The following is a 21881-nucleotide window of genomic DNA, read 5'->3' on the forward strand; positions in this document are numbered from 1 at the left end:
TATCAGGAGGCGCTACTTCACAGTCAGGGCGGCTAGGATCTGGAACCAGCTTCCAAGAGAAGTGGTGCAGGCTCCTACCCTGGGGTCTTTAAGAGGAGGTTGGATGAACATCTTGCTGGGGTCGTTTGACCCCAGTATTCTTTCCCACCATGGCAGGGGGTCAGACTCGATGATCTGCTCAGGTCCCTTCCGACCCTAGAAACTATGAAACCTTGGGGGTCTTTAAGACAGGGTTGGGCAATTATTTTGGGCAGAGAGCTGCTTACTGAGTTTCAGCAAGCCAAGGGCCGCATGACAGGCAGCCCAGGGCAGATTAATATTAATTTTCTAAATTTTTTTAGGGGCCCCACAGGCCAGATGGAATGGTTTGGTGGGCTGCATCTGGGCCCCAAACTGTATTTTGCCCACTCCTGCTTTAAGAGGAGACTGGACAAGCTCTTGGCTGGGGTCACCTACCCCCAGCACTCTTGCCTGGCTGAGGGGGGGGCGGGGGTCAGACTTGATCTGCTAAGGTCCCTTCCGACCCAAACTTCTATGAAATTTTTATCTCCCAGGTAAGCCATGGACATAGAGAGCATTCTTTTGACTTCTTGCCTAAAGGGAGCCACAGCAAACCCAGAGGTCTATGTCACGACCTGAAAACACCAATACATTGCATACAAAGAACCCATCCTGACAGACATGGGATTAAGATGCTGCTTCTATAAAACAAAACTTGTACACACAACAGCATGTATACCACAGAGACCATCTTATCATTTGGATGGACTGGGCTGCCCCAGCATCCATACAGCCTAAAAGGTGGTTAGATTATGTGGGAGACATTTGTGGTATAACAGTAAAGTGATAGAGATTGTATGACTATGGCTCTGCAACAAGGACAAGGACTTTTACAATGCTGGGATACATGCTTGAGTTCACCAGTGGAAAACAAACATTAGGACAGAGAATAAGACTACGATGAAAACTTAATACATGCTCAGCAATGATGTACAAGTTTTCTGTGCAAATTTAATATACTGTTCATTAATATCTGGCTGAGAATAAAGAACAGGAGGTATTATCTCTCTGACTGACTCTGGCATCTATCATTCAACCCGTCTTGTTTAAAGTAATGTGTTACTTAAAACTAAACTGGAAAAAAGAATGTAACAGATGCATAGGATAGGTTGCATAGTAAACACATCTGTCAGGAACTGGGTTTTTTTTGTTTGTTTGGGGTTTTTTTTTCCCCTTAACTATTCAGCCTACATTTTCCCCTTTTTAAGATTCCTTCCTATTTCTACACAATTTTTCTCCATCTTTAGTCTATTAAAGCATCCATAGATTTATATTAATCAGTTTATCATTAAACAAACCACGTTTATACTTCATATGTTTATCTGTTTCTCTTTATACTTTTCATGAGTAGGAGTCTACTCTGTGATCTACCCACAAACATTTGTAAGTACTCCCATGATTTAGATAAAGTTCTAATTCCATGGTCATTTTGTGGTGGCCCCACCCCTCAGCACTGATTGGTGGAGAGGCCCCATGCCTCAGTGCTGACTGGGGGGAGCAGGGCAGACAACAGGGTGGCTACCATCTTGATTGTTGGCCACCTTTCTTGGATCCCTGCCCCTTGGCACTGATTGACACAGAGGTCCTGGCAGGGGAAGGAGGGGGCAGCCACTATCTTGTCTGCTGCCTTTGCGCCACCCTGCCAGCTGGCACCTTCCCCTCCTGGCAGGGAGAACTGCTGGCTCCCACTAGGAAGACAGCATTTTGGTTTTATTCAGTTTTTCTTTTGAATGATTTTGCAGACAATCATATATTTTGCAATTTCCGCAAAATCCATGAAACCGTAAATTAAGTAGGTCCGTACTCAAGTCAATTCCTTCAGCTTCCTGATGATTTCTGCCGCTTTCTTACAAATTCCCTTTGGGTTCTATTGTATTCTATATAACAAAACAACTCTATTACATCCTATTTACCTATTCTGTTTTCTACCCATGCTTTCCTTCCTTTCCTTCCTATTGGACTACACAGGGGGAAGTATATGGCAATTTTTTTCTGGCTTCTTCAAACTGCACAAGACATTTCATAAAGTAAAGGATACAAAAAGAAAACAGGATCCTCAGCAGAAGTGCTAGAAAAGGTGACTGGAAAAGCAAACACCAATGTCTGTCTGGGTCTGCAGCCAGCCCTATCGATTAAGCAAGGAAAGAGAATACCTTCTATACAGGGGATTAAACTGCAGATATTAACAGTCACTTATTTCTAAACCGCAGCATCCTCAGAGGGATTTAAGGTACTTTAACTTCTGTACATTTAATAACATTAATTGAATGAATTAAAAATTACTTAATTGATCTGCATTTCCTGAGTGTCCCATGTAGACAAGTCCTTGAAATCATGAAAGTGGTAAAAAGGAGCCCAAATACAAAATCACAGGTATCTCCTGATCCTAAGGCCATGCAAATGTTTATTTCATACAATCTTGTTTAACGAATTCAAAAACAGTCAACTATGACACTACTCCATTTGGAAAGATGCCAGTTTAGTTATTAATTACATTATTATTTTATTATTGTTTATTATTATAAGAAACCTCTAAGCCTGAACAATAAAATCTTATTTGACAATTTATCTTCCATATGGATTTGCAGACTGACTAACCACAAAAAAGAAGCCACTGGTACAATCCAGTTGGATGCTATTCCCTGTATTTGCTTGCTGAATAGGCAGCACAGGCGATTCATACATTAGGATGGAAATAAGTGAAGCTGCATTTAATATTTTTAGCAACATTTTAGTTTGTTGGAAAGAGCAGACCCACTTGATAATGTCTGACTGCTTACAATTTGAATTTTATCAAGCTTATTCAGGAAATAAGTGTTTAGTCAGTGCTTTAAAATAAAAAATAAAAAAAAATTCCGAACTATTCAGGTCTGACAATTGTTTCAGAGAAGATAGACTACAACATAAGGGGAGTTTTCCCCTAATTAAGTCCAACTATCCCAAGATCATGTTACATATTTCCTGACACCTAATCAACAGGAGTAGCCTGTATTTACATGTAAAGCATTATTTTTTAATTTTTGACTTCTAAAAATAGGTTTTCTTCAGTTTACACTCTGAATGGATAAAGTGAGTTAATACAAACATACTATTTGCCTCTAATGTTAATGATGATGATTCTGGTTAACATCAGATTAAATTTAGCAAAGTTGTATTTAAAGAGTAACACGTCAGCATGTACAAGGTGTACTTTAAAAACATTCAAAGGCAGATTAATGCAGTTACCTGAAGGCTCCATAAAGCGGTCTGTACCAGCAGACAAATGAACAAGGAGTAAAAAGCAAGAACCAGAGGATACTCAATCCAAAGTCAACCCCTCGTCTAGGATCAACACAAAACCAGGCCAAACACCCAAAGATATTTAGAAAGAGTGTCACTGCATGGACTGTAAAAACAAAACAATTAATTTGCATTAAACTTTGTAGATGCAGAAAATAAGTCAGTGGTTTTCAACTTTTTTTCATTTACAGACCCCCAAAAAAGTTTGGAATAGTAGTACAGACTGCTTGGAAATTTTGAATGGAGGTTGGATATTTGAATTGTAAATGAGTGCATTCACATACTTTTGATTGATCATAGCCATCTTTCACAGAACCCTTTAGACACACAGCCTGCAGACCCACAAAGGTCCACAGACCACAGGTTGAAAACCACCGATTTAAGCAGTACTCATGTTAAGATCTTTTAAACAGATACATACACATTATTCTTATATCAACATCCCATCTCTAATATGCCAATCTACTAGTTTTACAATTTGTTAACTTTGGTTAAGAAAGAACTCTGACTGTAAGTTAGTACTAGGCACATACAGCATGGACAAAAGTTAGCTTTCATAAATATAAAACATTAAGCCTGAGACAACAGATAGCAGGATTACTACTGCAAGTGAACTTCTGCAAGCTCTCTCAACTGCAGTAGCTGGCACTTCTACAGTAATTACTAGATACAGATACTTGCAGATACCATCTTATGCTATTCAATTATTTCCTCTGGAAGTCAGACCAGTAAATATGCATAAGAATATCACCTGCCCTATAATTAGATATGCTGAAGGCCTATGATATCATAGTTATTTTTTAAAAAGCCTTCTTATAAACTATACAAAGAAGCCTGAATTTAGTATATGCTTGCTACGTGAAAGGAAAGCATTACAAAAACTCTTTTCACTAAAATTTTAAGATAGTGTTTCAAATGGAAAAAAGCAAAATAAATTTCTAATGCAAACATATTTCACAATGAAACAAAACTATGAAGAACAATTCTCTAAGTTAATTCATATTGTAGGTATGTGTTTGTTTTGGGGTTGGGTTTTTTTTGTTTTTTTACAACAGGCTTGAGAACTCTACCATTTTACCTTCCCTCTCACCTGTTCTCTCAGCTCTAAAGCATCCAGCACTCTAGTTTACAAAAGCTATTAGATGCTAGACTTCTGTGCTTGACTAAATATATTAGAGCAACTTTATGACTGAAGAATTAATGAAAATGTATTTAAGATTATTCCAAACAGAGAAAACACAGCGAGTAACGGACATTATAACCCTTCACCCCATGCTGCCATGGAACGGCAACATTGCATGCAATGGTATTGGGACTTCTAGAGCAGCAATTCTCAACTGGGGCACCTTGAGATCCTTTCAAAGGGTGCCACAATGTTAGCACTGCTAGGTGTACAAACAAGATTCACAAGATAAACCCAGAGATTTAAATAGGAATCAATAATGTTAAAAACACATTCCAACTTGTTGTGGTCTTTATTTATTTATTTATTTTAACTACAGGAAGCGGAAACTAAAAGCTCACACTTTCCAAGGGATGCCTCAAGCCTATCCAGGCATGCCTCAAGTCTAAAAAGTTTGAGAAACACTGTTCTATAGGCTAATAAGACACCATACTTTTGTCAGTTCAGAACAATTTTGCCAACTCAGGGGAGCCTTTTCCCCTTGTGGATGTTGTAAAAATTATAATGACATGGCATTGTCATATCAAACAATACTGGAAAGTATCTTCAGTTTTTTTCCCCTCCAACATGTTTTTTCCTAAAAATATTTCCATGAATTTTAATGTTTACATTAGCTTCTGACAAACTGCCTACAAAACCTTATGGCTCTCTAAACCAGTTAGTCTCTAAGGTGCCATCCCACCCTGCCTTCCGCCCAATTGTTATATTATATTATTGATTATGGCATGCTATAAGCCTGCTAGCTCTTCAGTAGACAAGCAAGTGAAATGCTTAAAGTTCTGTTTTTGTTCACAGTTACTTAAAATATAATAGCAGAAAACAACTGTTAACTGCACTATGCTCTGAATTAAAGGATGAAAGTAGTCACGGCTCCTTTATCTTGCTCTGCAAAGGTCCCCAAATTTCAAGTCAGTCCTATTTCTAAAACATGTAAGCAGAAAATCTGACTATAAATGAAAATGTTTTATGAGTTTATGTATGCATTATGCTTTTTTTAATAGAAGTCTGAAAAAATCTTGTGCATTTTCAAAATTTATATATATAGTGGTGACTCATGTTTATATTCTTTGTGACGGTTTATTTCTTTGGGGGGGGGGTGTATACCCCCCCCCCCCCCAAAAAAAAAAAAGAATATAAACCTAAGTCACCACTATATAGTCTTTGATGGATACAAGAGTTTGCAGACAAATTTCAGGACCTGAAAAAAAGTGTACTACTCTAGTTACCACTGGAAGACTCTCTAAGCTAAAAAAAGCAACTATCACCCATTTCTGCAGAGTTGAACTTTCAGATAAAAGTTCAATTTATAACCTTTGCAGTTAAATCAATGCAGAAAGGAGCTGAAAACAGTTTAATTATCTCTGCTGATGATCGCAGCACTAGCAAAGTGAAGCTTAAAATATAATGGTCCATTCCTCACAATTAAGAACTTGTGAACTGAACTACAGCATCATTTCCATTATACCTGTGCAAGTGACCTAGATTTTCGAGAAGATGCTGCCATTAGAACAGAGGTGGGCAAAATGCGGCCCACAGGCTGAATCCGGCTCAGCGAGGGATTTGGTCCAGCCCATGGAAGGTCCCCCGGTCCTCCCTGGTCCAGGCACAGGGGGCAGCTTAGGCTATAGCACACAAGGCTGGTCCCACTGCCCCCAGGGCATGCAGTGGGACTGGGTCAATGCAATGGTTAGACTCCATTTCCTGGCAGCCCCAGTGGCAGCAACTCCTTCCAGCTGCCAGAGCCACCAGATCAGCCTCACTGCCCAGCCACCCCAGCCCATCTGCCCTGCACCCACTGCTGGGGATGGAACCTCCATGGTCCGGACACCTGGTTGGGCAGCTGAGATGGGGCCGTAGGCAAGCAGGGAGCTGTGTCTGGGAGCAAGACAGACAGGCAGGGCCAGGAAGACCCCAGGATCTTGGGGTGGTATGTGTGGGGCTGGGGGCACACCCACAATCAGCTGCCCATACAACCCTGCAACAGGCATGCATTCTGCAGGCAGGAGTGCACAGGGAACAGATCACAGCTCTGCCCCAGCCCCACACTATCACCACCCCAAGATCCTGGCCCTGGTCCCAGATGCAGCTCCCCATCTGTCCATAGCCCCATGATGTCTGCCCACCCACATACCGCGCACACACAGCTCTCGGCCAGTCTCCATGGAGACTCCAGGATCGTGAGACACTGACAGAACATTGAGCCAGGGCTGAGCCCATTCTGCAGGTAGGGACGTGCAGGGAACAGGTCACACTTCTGCCCTGGCCCCATGCTGTCACCACCCTGCAATCCCAGGGTCTCCATGCAAGGAAGGCACACAGCTGGATGGAGGAGATGGGACCATAGCCAGGCGGAGAGCTGTGTCTGGGACTGGGGCTGAAATCCTGGGGTGGTAATAGCGCAGGGCTGGGGCCCAGGGCAGAGCCACAATCTGTACCCTCTGTGCCCCTGCCCATGGAACTGGTGCCCACTGCAGGGGTGTGCAGGCAGCAGATCATGGCTCTGCTCTGGGCCCCAGCCCTGCGCTGTCATCATCCCACAACCCTGGCCTTGTCCTTTCATAGTTTCATTGTTAGTAGGGTTGGAAGGGACCTGAGTAGATCATCAAGTCCGACCCCCTGCCATGGCAGGAAAGACTACTGGGGTCAAATGACCCCAGCAAGGTGTTTGTCTAGCCTCCTCTTAAAGACCCCCAGGGTAGGAGCCAGCACCACTTCTCTTGGAAGCTGGTTCCAGATCCTAGCTGCCCTGACAGTGAACTCAGTGAAGTAGCGCCTCCTGATGTCTAGCCTGAATCTACCCTCTGCCAGCTTGTGACCATTATTTCTAGTCAATCCTGGTAGTGCTCAGGGGAACAGGGACTCCCCCAGTGCCTGCTGGTCCCCTCTGACTAGTTTGTAAATGGCCACCAGTTCGCCCCTCAGCCTTCTCTTGTGAAGGCTGAATAGGTTCAGGTCCCGTAGCCTCTCCTCATAGGGCCTACCCTGCTGCCCCTGATCCTGTGGGTGGCCCTCCTCTGGACCCTCTCCATGTTGTCCACATTCTTCCTGAAGTGCGGCGCCCAGAACTGGACGTAGTACTCCAACTGCCGCCTGGCCAGTGTCGCATAGAGGGGGAGGATCACCTCCTTGAACCTCCTTGAGATGCATCCGTGGATGCATGACAAGGTATGGCTGGCCTTCCTGACTGCTTCCCCATGCTGTTGGCCCCACTTCCCCATACTGTCGGCCCATGTTCATTTTGGTGTCAATAATGACTCCAAGATCCTTTTCTGCCTCTGTACTGACGAGAAGGGAGTTCCCCAGCTTGTAGGTATGCTGCTGGTTCTTCCCCCCACTTCCATCCCACTCCCAAACAGTGCTCCCCACCCACCCAGGGCCCTATCCCACACACTATGTTTTGGTGAGCTGATGGAAAGGAGGGATTGACACTGATCAGGCCCAAATAATTGCCCATTCCTGTATGAAACCCACCAATGGTGTCTTCCTTCTAGTTCTGCAAGCCAAAAAATAGGCATCCAGACACTCAGGCAGCATTACCATCAGACTTCACCAAAAGCTCTTTTACTTCTTTTTTTCTGTCTGCCTCCAATTTTGATTTAGGTAATAGGTAAATTTAAGCTCTTTATAACAGTTCTGAGGACTTTTTCCCTAATTTAGCTCTTTGAATTTAGCCCTGGTAACTGAAAAAGAGATTGCTATCAGATAACCTAAACTAACTATTGCTCAACTACGAGGCATAGTTGTACCAGCTATATTAGTTTTATTATACTGTTAAAGAAACTGGTCCATTTATGCCAGTAACACTCCTGCATGTGAACACATCTTTGGTACTCAGATGCAGAAGGAAATTAACAAGAGGCAAAGGGGAGCAGCACACTAGTTTCTCTACAGTAACTACATGTGCAGTCCTTGGTAAAGGAAAGCTAATTCAAAGCTAGTCACCCCTCTTTCATGGGAAGCTAAACTTTCCTAGGTTAGCTCTTATTTAACTGACTCCACCAAGGCAGTTACTGTGGAGCAGCTAGCTTGAAATGGAGCCCTGCTACCTTTTGCCCCAGGGTAATTTGTTCACTGGCATATATAATTAGGTTACAGAACTTTCCTGGGCAGCAGAGTCCTTACTGGATGTGAACCTCAACCATAATTAATGCTGTATTAAAATCTTGTTCGGCCTGATCTCCCTTTCAAACACCAAGGCTCCCCCCCCAAGTAAAGTATCCTGCACTACTGCCACCTGATCTACACCTAATTTTGAACATGAACAGAAGCTCTCGCTGTGCAGAATAATCTATCTGCTATCTTTGATGAAGAGAATACCCAAAACATATTGCCAGCAGGTTAAGGGAAGTGATTATTCACCTCTATTCAGCACTGGTGAAGCCACATCTGGAGAACTGTGTTCAGTTTTGGGCACCCTGCTACAGAAAGGAAGCAGACAAATTGGAGAGAGTCCAGCAGAGGGCAACAAAACTGATGAGGGGGTTGGGGGACGTCACTTCTGAGGAGAGGCTGAGGGAATTGGGCTTATTTAGTATAGAAAAGAGGAGACAGAGGGGATTTAATAGCAGCCTTCAACTACTTGAAGGGGGGAGTTCAAAAGAGGATGGCATTAGACAGTTATCAGTGGTGGCAGATGACAGAACAAGGAGCTAAAGTCTCAAGTTCCAGCAAGGGAAGGTTAGGGTAGGTATTAGGAACAATTTGCTCACTAGGAGGGTAGTAAAACGCTGGAACAAGTTACCCAGAGAGGTAATAGAATCTCCATCTTTGGAGGTTTTCCAAGACCTGGAAAGACAAAGCCTTGGCTAGGATGATCTAGTTGGGGATGGTCCTGCTTTGAGCAGGGGGTTGGACTAGATGATCTCCTGAGGTCCCTTCTAACTCTCATTTTCTATGATAAAAGAAGCAATGAGTTAGTCAGGCTGCCACTCTACACATTCAGTGCCCACAAAAATAGAAGAAATGGCATCAGACAAGCTCAGGACAAAGCTAATGAAGGCTGGCCACATTATACAAATGCAGACTGCACCACAGGCAAAAGCAGCTTCAGCTGCAGTTTTCCCCTTTTTGCCTTCACATGTTTCATCGTGTTAAGTCTTCAGAACAAGATAGAAGCTTATAAACACACTTAACCTCCAACAGATGCAAGCTCATGATGGGGGAAAATGGATTCAGAGAGGGCAGTAGGTTACTTCATTCAGTTTAAAAATGGACCCTGTGGGAAGCTGAAAAACACTTTTCCACAAAGACCTGCAAGTCTGGTGGACAGCTAATGATAGTTCAGGTTTGTCCACTCTCCTGAATGAAGTCATTACATGAAGGAAGACACTCTTAGAAAAAGGGAACAAACTGTAAAGTCTATTCTTCAGCAAAATAAACCTGGGAGTTCCACCAGAATCAGGATGCAATGTTTGCTTTCGAGGCCCGTTTCAACTCTTGTGTCTAGAGGATATCTGAGACACTCCAAGGAGAGACAGGGTCACAGCTCCTGTAATGTCAAAACAGGCCAGAAAAACATTTCAGAAGACCACACTGCTCTCCAGGCAGTCTGTAATTTCAAAGGAACCATTTTCAAAGTGGCCCTCCTGACATAGGGTTGTTTAAAATGCAACCGATCTGAGAAGAAGATGGTTGAAGAGCACAAGCCTTTCATACAATACCTTCAGATATGGGATTGGGGCGTAGGAAAGGGGGTGCTTACTATTGAGATCTTAAGGTCAGCAGCAAAGAGGGCAACCACCATGCAGCCAGCAAAAATCACACATAATTTCCCCTATATGTAAAAGTGGAGGGAAGCAGCACCCATATATTCAACAGTGATGTAAAAGACAGTTTAGGGGTTGGGGATGCAAGAATGCAGACACGAAAACTTGGCAAACACCATCAAGATATACTAATCGAAGGGAGCATGCCCCTGACTGAGGTAAATAACTCTGAAGATTAAGAAATCAAGACCTAGTCTGCCAGCAGTTTGGGAATGAGGAAGCCTGCAAGGATATTATTGTAACCCTCCAACATAGTTCCTTCAGCCAAAAAAAAAAAGTTTTCACCCATTTTTTGGGAAGTGGGGTTGAAACCCAAAGTAGCTATTACTAAAGGTAAAGTGCAGAAAGTCCCACTGCAGTGGAAAGATATGGTAAGCTTAAAAAATAAGAGGACCTACAGCTGGATTTACAGGAACGAAGTCTGTTAACATTACATTCAGCCGTCCACAGACCTGTAGAGGCCAAGAAGTTTCTGAAAAGCAGATAAATCATAAACAAAGCTGCAAGCCAAAGCAGGCATGACAGTTTCCTAAAACAAGTGCTTCTACTGAAGAAGCTCCATCGCTCCAAATGCAAGGATCAGACCATCTGGACATCCTCCCAAAAAGCATGATTCACAAAGCCAGCTCTAATTGAGATGATCTGCTACCTGGGCTGAGAGCACTGTTAAGTTCTTTAACCCCTGGCCTGAAGCAGATTCCTCAGGCTTCTTGCTTGTCCTATATCCTTTTCCCCTTTCTTCCTTAATGTCCCTGAAAATCAGAAAAAGGCAACACCAGGCTGAAGTAAACAGAGTACCAGAGAGTTCAATTAAAACCTTCAGCCTCCAAGGTGAGCGAGGAGGTTTACTTGAGACAAATAATTGCAGCAAGGCTTCAGAACTTAAAATGGTTCAAGTTAGAAGCTAATACCATTTGAAACTCTGTAATGTAAATTTTCAGATTAAATATAGATCTTAAACCTATATCGTACCTACAAAATTACTCTAAAAATCCCTGCAGAACACAATGACGGAGTGAACATGGGGTGAGGGGGCTGGGGAGAGTAGGGCAGGGTGGTACCTTAGAAACTAACTGGTTCAGAGAGGCATGAGATTTCTAGGCTTTTGCCAATTTGGATAATATGCTTCTGGTAAAGTACACTATACTATACAAATCTTGCTTTTTGAATATCCCCTGGTCCAACACAGCAAAAACACCACCGCATTAATTTACCTTTTTCAAGATACTAAATCTGCATCTACTTGTAGGCAAATTGTTATATATGCATAATATTTGTAATTAAGGCTACATGTCTTAATGTAAATTCTTCTGTAATTGGGAACGTTAAGAAAAGTTTCTTAAATGGAATTTTAAGGATCAGCAATCAAGTTTTTAAACTAAAAAGGTGTCTGACAATGAGGACGATATTTAAAAAGTCACATGCAAAAGCAGCTCTATAAACAAATTAAGGTAATTTTCCTTATATAACATCTAATTATTTTGATTACTTTTAAAAGTAAGTTAGAAAGATTTCTGTTATGGTTTTCTGTAGCACCTTTTACCAAAATATCTATTTTCTTGCAAAGAGAAAAGCTCTTCTAAAATGCGGAATCCTGTGCAAAATGTTTTTTAAAAAAAATGTAAGAATTAAGTCTGTAGTCTCTCAAAATTGCAACTATCCAAAACACACAGATTTTTTTTCAATATCCCATTTTACATTGGCTCTCAACAAGTCTAAATGTAAATGTAAAAATAAGGTATATATAATGTTAAAGTTTGAGTACGCTTTTTTACTTACACATCCACAAATAGTACATAATCTTTACTGTCTTCTGGAATTCTACAGGAATGTCTACAGAAAAATCCTGGTAGAAACATGGACCCACTGGAAGATTCTCAGGCAGAGGGGGCCAATTATTTTTCCTGCCTGTGAGAGGAAAAAAAAAAAGTGTTCATAATAAAATGTTAGTTTTCTATTTTTCTTTCTGCATACAAAGATATCTGCTTATTAATTCAGTAATTACTCTGTTCTCAACCAAGTTTACAGACATTACTCCGACAGATCTATTGATAATTTATCCTTAAAAAACAGAAGTCTACCAGTAATTCTCAAACAATATGAAAGGTTAACTCTAGAGGTACTAGTATAATGGAAAATAGTTGGAAGGAGAACAGGGTCTGGTTGTCTGTGTAAAAAACAGCAGATATCAGATAGTGTCATGAAGTAATAAAAGAAGAAGTTTCCAAAATGTTTCAAGTTCAAGCAAGTGCAGAAGGGATTCCTGAAATGCCCTGAATTTACAACTTAAGTGTAAATGTCCCTTTTCCAGTCCAGGGGGGTCAAACTCATGCAGTATCACAGGCCAGCTGAAGGTTGCTGGGTAGTCTGTGTGCTGGACTGGAGTAGACCCCTATGTGCAGTGCCCACAGTGACTGCAGAAACCACACATGCACATGGGGCCAGCACAGGGCACTTGCTACCTGAAGCATGGGGGCTGGACCTAGTACTGCAAGCAACACAGAAGGTCTGGCTTGGGGCACCGAAGGCATGCTGCAAGTCATGGGCAGCCTACCTGCACAGTGAACCTTGGGGCCTGGACTGGTTGTGCACCCTGCACACAGCACAGGGCAGAGGGGGTACATGCGCTATATGGTAGCCCCCAAGACCAGCCCTTCATGCTGGTTTTGACATGGGCTATTCTGGACCAGCCTCAGAGCCAACATACAAGGGCAGTCCAGCAGGGTGCAGCATGCATACACACCTCAGACTGCCCCATGATGTATACAGGGCATGCAGCACAGGGTCCAGCCCACATAGTATGCAGTGCACAAGGCTGGGACTCAGGCATGGGTTCAGCCCAGCAACTCAAAGACCAAATCATATGGCTTCCCAGGCTGAATGCTCAACACCTGTTCTAGTCCATGTTCAGCAAGGTCCTAAAAAACTGGCAAACAAGTAGCACCCTGTACACAGTGTCCTAGGCTAGTGGTCAGCAACCTATGGCCTACAAGCCTGATCAACCTGTGGGGCTGAAGTTTTATTAGTATTTGGCAGCAGGAGCTTTGTCTATATTGCGTTGTCATGCCCTGCAGCTGGGCAGCCAGGAGAAACAGTCAGGGGACAAAAGCTAGGTTCCAGCACCAGCCTCCCTCAGACCAGAGATGGGCCATTCTGTTTTGCCACCAGAAAAAGTTGATGACTGCTCTCCTAGACTGACTGAGATGACCAGTGCTGAGAAGCATACCTACTATTAAGGGGTGTGCAAAGCAAGTGGTATTTGATTCGGATTTGGCGCAGTTTGGGGGACACTGATTTGATTTGCTGATTCAGATCACTGTTCCGATTAAATTCGGCAAATCTGAAGATTCAATTCTGATTCAGCGAATCAGCGATTCAGCCATAGACACAGTTTTATATGTTTTTTCTACGTACCTTGAGGTAGCACCAGACCAGGAAGTAGACCAGAAGTACTTTTGGTCCACTTCCAGGTCCACTGCCACGCATGCAGGGACCCTCCTGTGCTCCTGGTGGGACACTCCATCCACCCCACCATCTCAGCCATGCCTGGTACCTCGAGGTACATAGGAAAAAAAAAAACAACATATAAAGCTGTGTCTACGGCTGAATCGTCAAATCGCTGAGTCCATCTGGAGGTTTCCAATTCAATTTGGAGAGATCAATGGGTTTCCTGATTTGATCTGGAGATTCAGCTGCCGAATTTGGCCAAATCTCCTCCTCTCGTGCCCGTCTTCCTCTCAGGCTTTTCTTAATTCTATATCTGTGAGCAAAAAAGACCCAGAACTACACGTGGTCACGGCACGGGTTTATGGTTTGAGCTTTCCTTTTCACATACAAATGCAAAGAAAAGCTGTTTATCAGGTAAGCTGTTCTCTGCTATGATGCAGCAAGAAACTCATTGACAGGGGCTTACACCAAGTTTTAGCTAACTTTTGAAAAACTGTGTTGTTACGAAGTGAGGGTACTGCTAAACAAAGACACAGAACAAGTCACAGCCTGGATTTCCCACAGGATGGCCCAGTTATGAGCTAAAGAAAAAAAAAGTACCACTTTATATCACCATAATGATCACTTGTTCATTTTTTCTGTGCCTTTCTATTTGTTTTATTTTCCAGTGTTCTTATTTATCACTCCTTTCTCACAAATGTTCTAGAGATTTATCATAGCCCTTTGTGGAAAAAGTAAGCTAGAGCATTAGTTCCATCAGAATTCAATCTGTAAGTGTGGTATACTGAAATTCACAGGTCCATCAGAAAATCATCCTAATGACACTCAAGTTGTTGATGACTAAAGAACATTAGTGTTGCTGTTTTTAATTTGGTAATTTTTTTTCAAAATACTAAACTTATGGCTGAGACAACTCAAATGAGAACACCTGACATCAAAGGCTTTCATGTTTTGTCTCCATCTACTGACTGAAGAGAACTATAATCTACAACCCTTGTCCAGGTGTGCAAAAAAGTACATCAAGTTAACACTATTCAGTCTAAAGTGTTTAATTAGACTTAACCTGTCTATCTCCCCAATGCAAACAAAGTCATTTACCATGACTTCAAATGAATCAGCTGGCATCCTTTCTGGGCTTTTCAATATTGTTACACTAAAAACAATGAGCTAACAATACAAAACCACCAAGATATATTTCAAGGGGTTGGACCCATATGGAAGAGTTATAAGAAATACAAATCTAATAGAGATGGAAACATCCCCTTTTTCACACAATTCCCAACCTGCTGCAACTGCTATTGCCAAATCTTTCCCTTTTAATCCTTAAACACTAACTTTTCTCTTTCCACTAATTGTAAAGGATCTGAAAGTTCCTTCAGATATACCTCATTAATCCTGATGACTGCAGCCAACTGATATCCTAGCTCAAAGTTTCTCAAAATAGACATACCCCTCATGGTATGAGGTAAATATCTAGAATGTACATAAACACATCCCTAGCACAAAACAAACTCCAGGCTTCCTAAACACATCTGGAATCCCAGAGTTCCTTGTTCCTCAGGATGCAGCTAAAAGGAACAAGGATATTCCTAAAGACTAGAAGGGACATGAAGGGCAACCAGGGTATGCCAGTCCATGAATAAAACTTATCAGAGATGTAGATGAGGGGCAACATGCAGGAGGGCAAATTTCAGAATTATATACACATATAATACAATATATATTATATACACACACACACACACATTATATATATATATATAAAAAAGGGCTTATTCTATCTGCCTGGGTGTGTCTGTCCACAATGCTCTATAAATTCAAATAGCTTGAAAAAATGGTAAGGGATAAGCAGACAAGGTTCTTTGGGTGAATCTGATACCTTTTATTAGACCAATTTAAATAGTTGGGGAAAATTTTTTTAGCAAGTTTCAGGTTTAAAAACCCTTTGTCAGGCTGAGGAAGTCTCTACAGTTCGCGTGTGCTCTTTCTGGATGGAAGATCCATCTGGATGGAAGTTTCATCGAGGAAGAGCACACACAAACTGCAGAGACTTCCTCAGCCTGACAAAGGGTTTTTATATACGGAAGCTCGCTAAAATTATTTTTTCCCAACTATTTAAGTTGATCTAATAAAAGATATCAGAGTCACCCAAAGAACTTTGTCTGCCTATGTCCTTAGACCAACACCACTACAACCTACACCCCTGTAAGAGATAGAAGATTTGTGTCTTCAGAGAAAATTGCCAAACCTTTGCATTTGTTTAGTGACCATGTCAGGATGATCCCAACTTCCACAACTTGGAAAAAAGTTGGAGGCCAAGGCTGTTTCTACTGAGCTCCTCCCAGGAGGGCGCTGGGAGCCCGGCATGGCAGGGAGGGCAGAGGGAGGGGTCAGCTGAGGAAAAGCAGGAACCAGGCAAAGGTACAAGGCAGTAGATGAACAGCAGCAGCCCCATCCTGGGCCCCGAGAAGGGAAGGAGGTGTCCAAGAGTAGCGTGGAAGAAGCTTGAGGGTGTAGGCGGCTGTTGCGCAGCGCAGAGCTTGCCCGCCCTTGCCCAGCAAAGAGGTGCGCAGGCGGCAGCATGGGTGGGTCCACCTCCAGCCCACTGGATGAGAACAAGTGCAGGTATCTTCAAATGTTAAGCCAATTTTACTTAAGTTTTATAAATATTTATTTAATAAATATAAAAAGTAAAATCTGTTTGTTTTTGTTATTTGAAATTCACCTGTCATTCTTGATGGCCAATTTGCTAGCTCACAACTAATGAATAAAGACAAAAAAATCCAGGAGAATTGAGAAATTTGGGAGAGCACTGTAGAAAAAAAAAAGAACAGAACACTTGAAGAAAAAAAATAAAAATGAAGAGTGGTGATAGTAGGAACGCTATTATTTACTTATGCTTTTTATTTAAAAAGTCCATGCTTTTAAGGATGTGAATTCAATAGGTGACCGATAAAGTTTTCACTTTTTTTTTCTTAATTCTGGAAGCGTTTTGCCATATGAGTTCCACAGTAGCCTGTGTTTCTAAAGGCTTGGCTATACTGCAGGCCTGGTGCTGCCATCACTGCTTTGCCTAGGGCAGCAGAGCCCCATAGCGGAGACAACGGCTTTACACACACACACTCTCTCTCTCTCCCTGAATAAGAGAAGCTCTTCTCCCAGCACTGCTATATCCAGACAGGAGGTTGTGCTGGCAAAGCAAAGGAAATTGATCTGCTCATGTCACTAGCCAAAGCAACTGTACTACAGCAGTACTGATTGTGCCAAAATTTAGTTTTAGAAAGTCAAATGCTGGTAGCCCAGACCTGCAAAGATCATGCAAATTCAGCACTGTATATTTGTTGGGTTATTTCAAGCGTTAGACTGAACTCATCCTTTTAAAAGCAGAATATCCCCTCATGTCATCTTCTAGCACAATGTCCAGTTTTACCCTGACAATCATTCCTCAGGACAGTCAGATCCTCTCAATGTACAGAATCAGAAAATTAGGGTTATTTATAACAGGGACACTAATGGTGTTACCTAACACTTAACTTACTAAATATGGCCTAGAACCAAAAGTTAAGTTTCATAAAATTCACAAAAAAATCTCAAGAGCAAACTGCTGAGCAGTTTAGCAACATAAAAGGAAGGTCCGCTGGATTTTCTTTTCCCAAATAAGACTCTTCCTTAATAAGACTACCTCATGTTTCAAACTTGCAAGCATAATACAAGAGAAATGTACGTTTACCATTTTTAAATATTTTTAGAAAACATTAATATTTAGATGCATACCCCCCTGTTGACTGAGACTCTGCATCTCCCTTTCCCTGCGATCTAGTTCGGCTGCTTTTCTTTCTAGTTCTTCTTGGCGCTTGAGCAGCTCTGCCTGGGCCAATGCATGCTCCTGGAGGTAAAACAAGCATTATTTGACAGTCACAAAAATAAACAATAAAAATAATATTCCACGTGTGTCATCTCTAATTATGTTGCAATCTTAGTTACAAATCAAGCCCAACAATTTGTCACACAAACACAGTGCTTATTTGTGCAAGCCACTAAAAAGAAAAACTGATGGTGATTTACAAAAACCCCCAAAAAACCAAAAACAGATGCTTGCTCATATGCAATTAAAATTTAATTTGCCATGAACACATTTCCAAAATGTTATACACAGACCTTTGCAATTTGTGTGTAAGCAGGTTGTTCTTCTGTTGGTTTCATTATAGCTGGCTGCGTACTAGGTGCACTAGGCATTTTCGCATTTCCTGGAGGAGGCTACAGAAAGAAGTAGGGAAAAAATTATAAGAAGGATTTCTTACAAAAGGATGCTTCATATTATGGAAGATTAAGAGCTCATACAGCTTTATTAGTAAAGGGTAAAAGGAGTTACCATGTATGAAGAGTCTCAGATTTAGACCTTACCTACCATATTTAACTCAGTTAGAAGATGAGGTCCGTCCCCCACTTACCATGTGGAAGACAGACCCTTGCCTTACACTCCAACAAGTCAGTGGGGGACAGGTAGCTGCTGCAGCGCTAGCCCCAAACCTGGGGTTGGGGCTGGGGCTGCAGCTGCTGTCTATTCCCTGCTGCCTCTGCACACCCTGCCATTCCTCCTCTGCAGCACCCAGTCTCCCCTCACTACAACATTTCGCCCCATCTCTCACCCTCTGTTGTACTACTCCTTACCTTTGCTCTGTGCCAACAGGCTCTGTCTTCACTGCATCTTACAACACAGAGTATATGCTCCAGCCTGGCACTGTAGCAACAGTGCCAGCTCTGCACCATTGCTATAGGGCTGATCTGGAGCCATGTTCTACACCCCCGGCTGAAGCAAGGACAAAGCCTGCTGGTGCCAAGCAAAAGTGGAGGGGAGCAGGGACCAGAGGCTGTGAGGGGGCCGGGGGGGAGTTGGGAGGGGGAAGAGACAGGGGAAGGGGTTTGAGGAAACCTGAGGCTGGGGGGAGGGCACAATGGTAAGCAGCAGAGGGCAAGCTGCCTGCCTCACTGCATGCCCTACCATCTCCACGCTGCCAGCCCCCAGCCGCCTGCCCTACCATGTGCCTCCTAGTGCCTCCCCCCCCCCGACCACCTGCCCCATTACTGGCCCCCTCATCACTTCTCTACCCCCACTACCTGCAGTGGGGGGAGAGAGGGAAGGAGGCAGGAAGGGGGACAGAGACTACAAACTTAAGATGATCCGCCAATAAACAGATTCCACACATGGAAAATTATTTACACATTTATAGAACCTAATCATTGGGTGGTCACCTTAAAAAAAAATTCAGGGTCATCTTGAATTTGGTTAAATACAGTACTCAAAGATGAGCACTATTCAAGTAGTATTATAGGACTTGCTTCCTAACACACTTGTATCACCTGCTTAAATAATTAGTGGTATCATATACCCATTTCATTTTTTTCAAACTGATGAAACTTGTGTTGTTTCCATAATTTATTATTTAGTATTTCATCCTTTATTTACTTTTACAGTATCCACATTTAATCAAATCAGAGACACTTGTCATTTCCTGGCCATCACCATGAAGAAAGGGTTGTATCTTGTTCCTAAATAGCTCACAAAATAAACCTGTAATTCCCCTCCTGTTCACATCCATGTCTTTCAGTCTTGCCACAGATCTTTACCATATACATTTTGAAATTGGTACACATTATAGCAAGGTAATATACATTGGTCGGAGAAAAGTTGTCGGCTGAGCTTTGGCAAAGCAGTTCAATTCAATAGTGTGATCACCTTTTATTTTACTTTTAAAATACTCTTAAGCAGAGTCTGCTACTCAGACCCTTTTGTGTTTCGTATTTAGGATGTGAATTACTTCCCTGCTTCAAAAGATCCACTGACAAAAAAACAAAGTACCACCTGACTTTAATAAGAATGTAATCCAAAACAAAACTGTGGTGAAACTGTGCTGCTTGAATTAATTAAATTTAGACCAACCCGAATGAAACTACAAACAAGACATTGTGACCAAAGGAAAACACAAGCCTGAAGAATGACCTGGCCTCACTTGCACACACCTTTATCCCCACCTGCCTGAACTGCAACAATGAATTTCAGGAATGAATCCAGCAGACCTTAGTAACTCCTCTTGCTGCAGAACATATTGCAGCACATCTCCTCAGCAACATGAGCTGCTGCAAACACTTCCAGGTTATCCTTCACTCTCTACATCGGGTTCCTTTAGCATACCGAGTATACATGGTGCTCAATGGCCTGAACTCAAGCACCTTAAAGGCTGCTCATGGCAATGATCAAAAGACCATGACTGACAATTCCAGCACATGAGAACTTTCTACTAATTTCTAGACTACAATCAGTCATCTTCCTCTGTGAAGAAGAAAAAAAAAGTAAGCCAGTCCAAGACTGTGGAACAAGCACTATATACTATACACAATATTTCCCTGAAGAGATGAAAAACCAAGGGGGAGGGGGAGGTCACAAGCAACAAAGCATTCAAATACTCAAATAATATAGTAATCAAAGGTCTGAAGCGCCACAGAAATCAAAGCAATATGCAATACAAACAGGAGAGACTTTGATTCTAGAGACAGCAGCTTTCCTAGATGTCATAGACATTAGGGCTGGAAGAGACTTCACGAGAGCATCGGGTCCAGCACCCCACCCAAGGGGCAGGAAATCAGCTGGGGTCAGATGACCCCAACAAGATAAGCACCCAAACACAACCTGAATGTGTCCAGAGTAGGCGCTTGCACCACTTCTGGCAGAAATCCGTTCCAGATTCTGGAGACTCGGACAGTAAAGGAGTTACAGTCCAAAACAGTCTTTCAGCAGTTTGTAACCGTTGGACCCAGTCTTCCCTAGGGGAGTCCTGCTGAACAGGCCTTCTCCCAGGTCCTGATGTACTTCTAGGCTGTCACCGAGTCCCCTCTTGGCCTAGTAAGCCTCCTCTTCTAAAACAGATGTCTTTTCCTGTGAATAGCCTTTTAACATGATCTGCTGCATTGGCCCACCCTCCTTCACCTCTCCCTGAGTCAGTTCCAGTACTCTTAGCTTAACTAACTTCCTTCTTCATTATTTATCTCTTCTCTCAGGCTTCCTCTGATATTTTCTCTCAGAATTAAAAATCCTTATTTTATATTATAAGTTATTTTAATAAAACAAATCCTATTAGCAATGCTACTGCTGGCCAAACCCCTTTCCCACTGCTGAATTTACAAGGATGGAGTGCTAGTGGCATTAACCCAGGGGTGGGCAAAATATGGCCCACAGGCCAGATCCAGCCCACCAGGCCATTCTACCCAGCCCATGGGGCCCCTAAATATTCATTTTCTGAATTTTTTATCCACCCCTTGCTCCTGCCAAAGATGACATGAGCCAGGAGCAGTAGGATCCATGGGAAGCCACGGCAGGCTCCTGCAACAGCAAGGCCCACCAGCCTCCACCACCCCCTTCCCGCCCAGGGCCAGAAGCCCATGCTTAGCAGGGGCTTCTGGCCTGGGACCGAGGGGCTGTTCATGTCTGTGATGGCATGAGAAATTCAGGTGGGGGAGGGCAGGGCAGGAGAGGACCACGGCAATCACCCCAGTCCTCAGGGCCGGGCCAGCTCCTGCTGAGCCCCATAGTCCAGCCATACAGCTGGAAGCCATGTGGGCAGGTAGGAAGGTGAGGAAAGTAGTGGAAGCGAGCAGTGTGCAGGACCTGCACCAATGTCACAGGGCCAGTGCTGGCAGGGCCTAGAGCAAGGCAGCAGGAGCGCAGGGCGCGGGCTGTTATGGGTCTATGGAGCTGGGTTGGGCCACACCAGCAGGGAGAGGGGGGAGCTGACTGGGCTCCATAGAGCCCCTGCCAGCCAGGACCCTGCACTCCTGCTACCCTGCTCTGGGCCCTGGCGCTGGCACCAGGAGAGGCACTACACTCCAGCCTGGCTGCCACTGACTCCCACGTGCCCACTCACTCTCAGTGCCCCTGCCCCAGCCCCAGGGTACAGGAGGGGATGGAGTGCACAGGTGGGACTTTGCTGTCTGTGTCTCCCAGCAGATGTCCGGGTAGTTTAGGTCCCCCATGACCACCGCCTCTTTAGCTTTTATGGTCTCTGGGAGTTGCCTCAGGAGCCCCAAATCTATTTCTTCCCCTTGATGTGGGGGTCTGTAGCAGACCCCTACCACCAAATCCTTTTCTCCTT

At 43.2% G+C, this 21881-nt stretch overlaps 1 protein-coding gene across 2 annotated transcripts in view; it reads right to left on the minus strand.

The window, feature by feature from the left end:
• Positions 1-21881, minus strand: part of SCAMP1 (secretory carrier membrane protein 1) — an 87030-nt gene that overhangs the window by 21831 nt on the left and 43318 nt on the right. For both annotated transcript variants that reach the window (XM_019532201.1, XM_019532202.1), the window contains exons 3-6: positions 17893-17991; positions 17509-17620; positions 12067-12195; positions 3286-3445 (exon numbers count right to left, since the gene is read on the minus strand). In XM_019532201.1, the coding sequence (XP_019387746.1) occupies positions 3286-3445; positions 12067-12195; positions 17509-17620; positions 17893-17991 (500 nt within the window). The remainder of the gene's footprint in view (positions 1-3285; positions 3446-12066; positions 12196-17508; positions 17621-17892; positions 17992-21881) is intronic.

Source organism: Crocodylus porosus, unplaced genomic scaffold (genome assembly GCF_001723895.1).
Source record: "Crocodylus porosus isolate Cpor-Errol unplaced genomic scaffold, CroPor_comp1, whole genome shotgun sequence".
In the NCBI taxonomy this organism is placed as follows: domain Eukaryota; kingdom Metazoa; phylum Chordata; order Crocodylia; family Crocodylidae; genus Crocodylus; species Crocodylus porosus.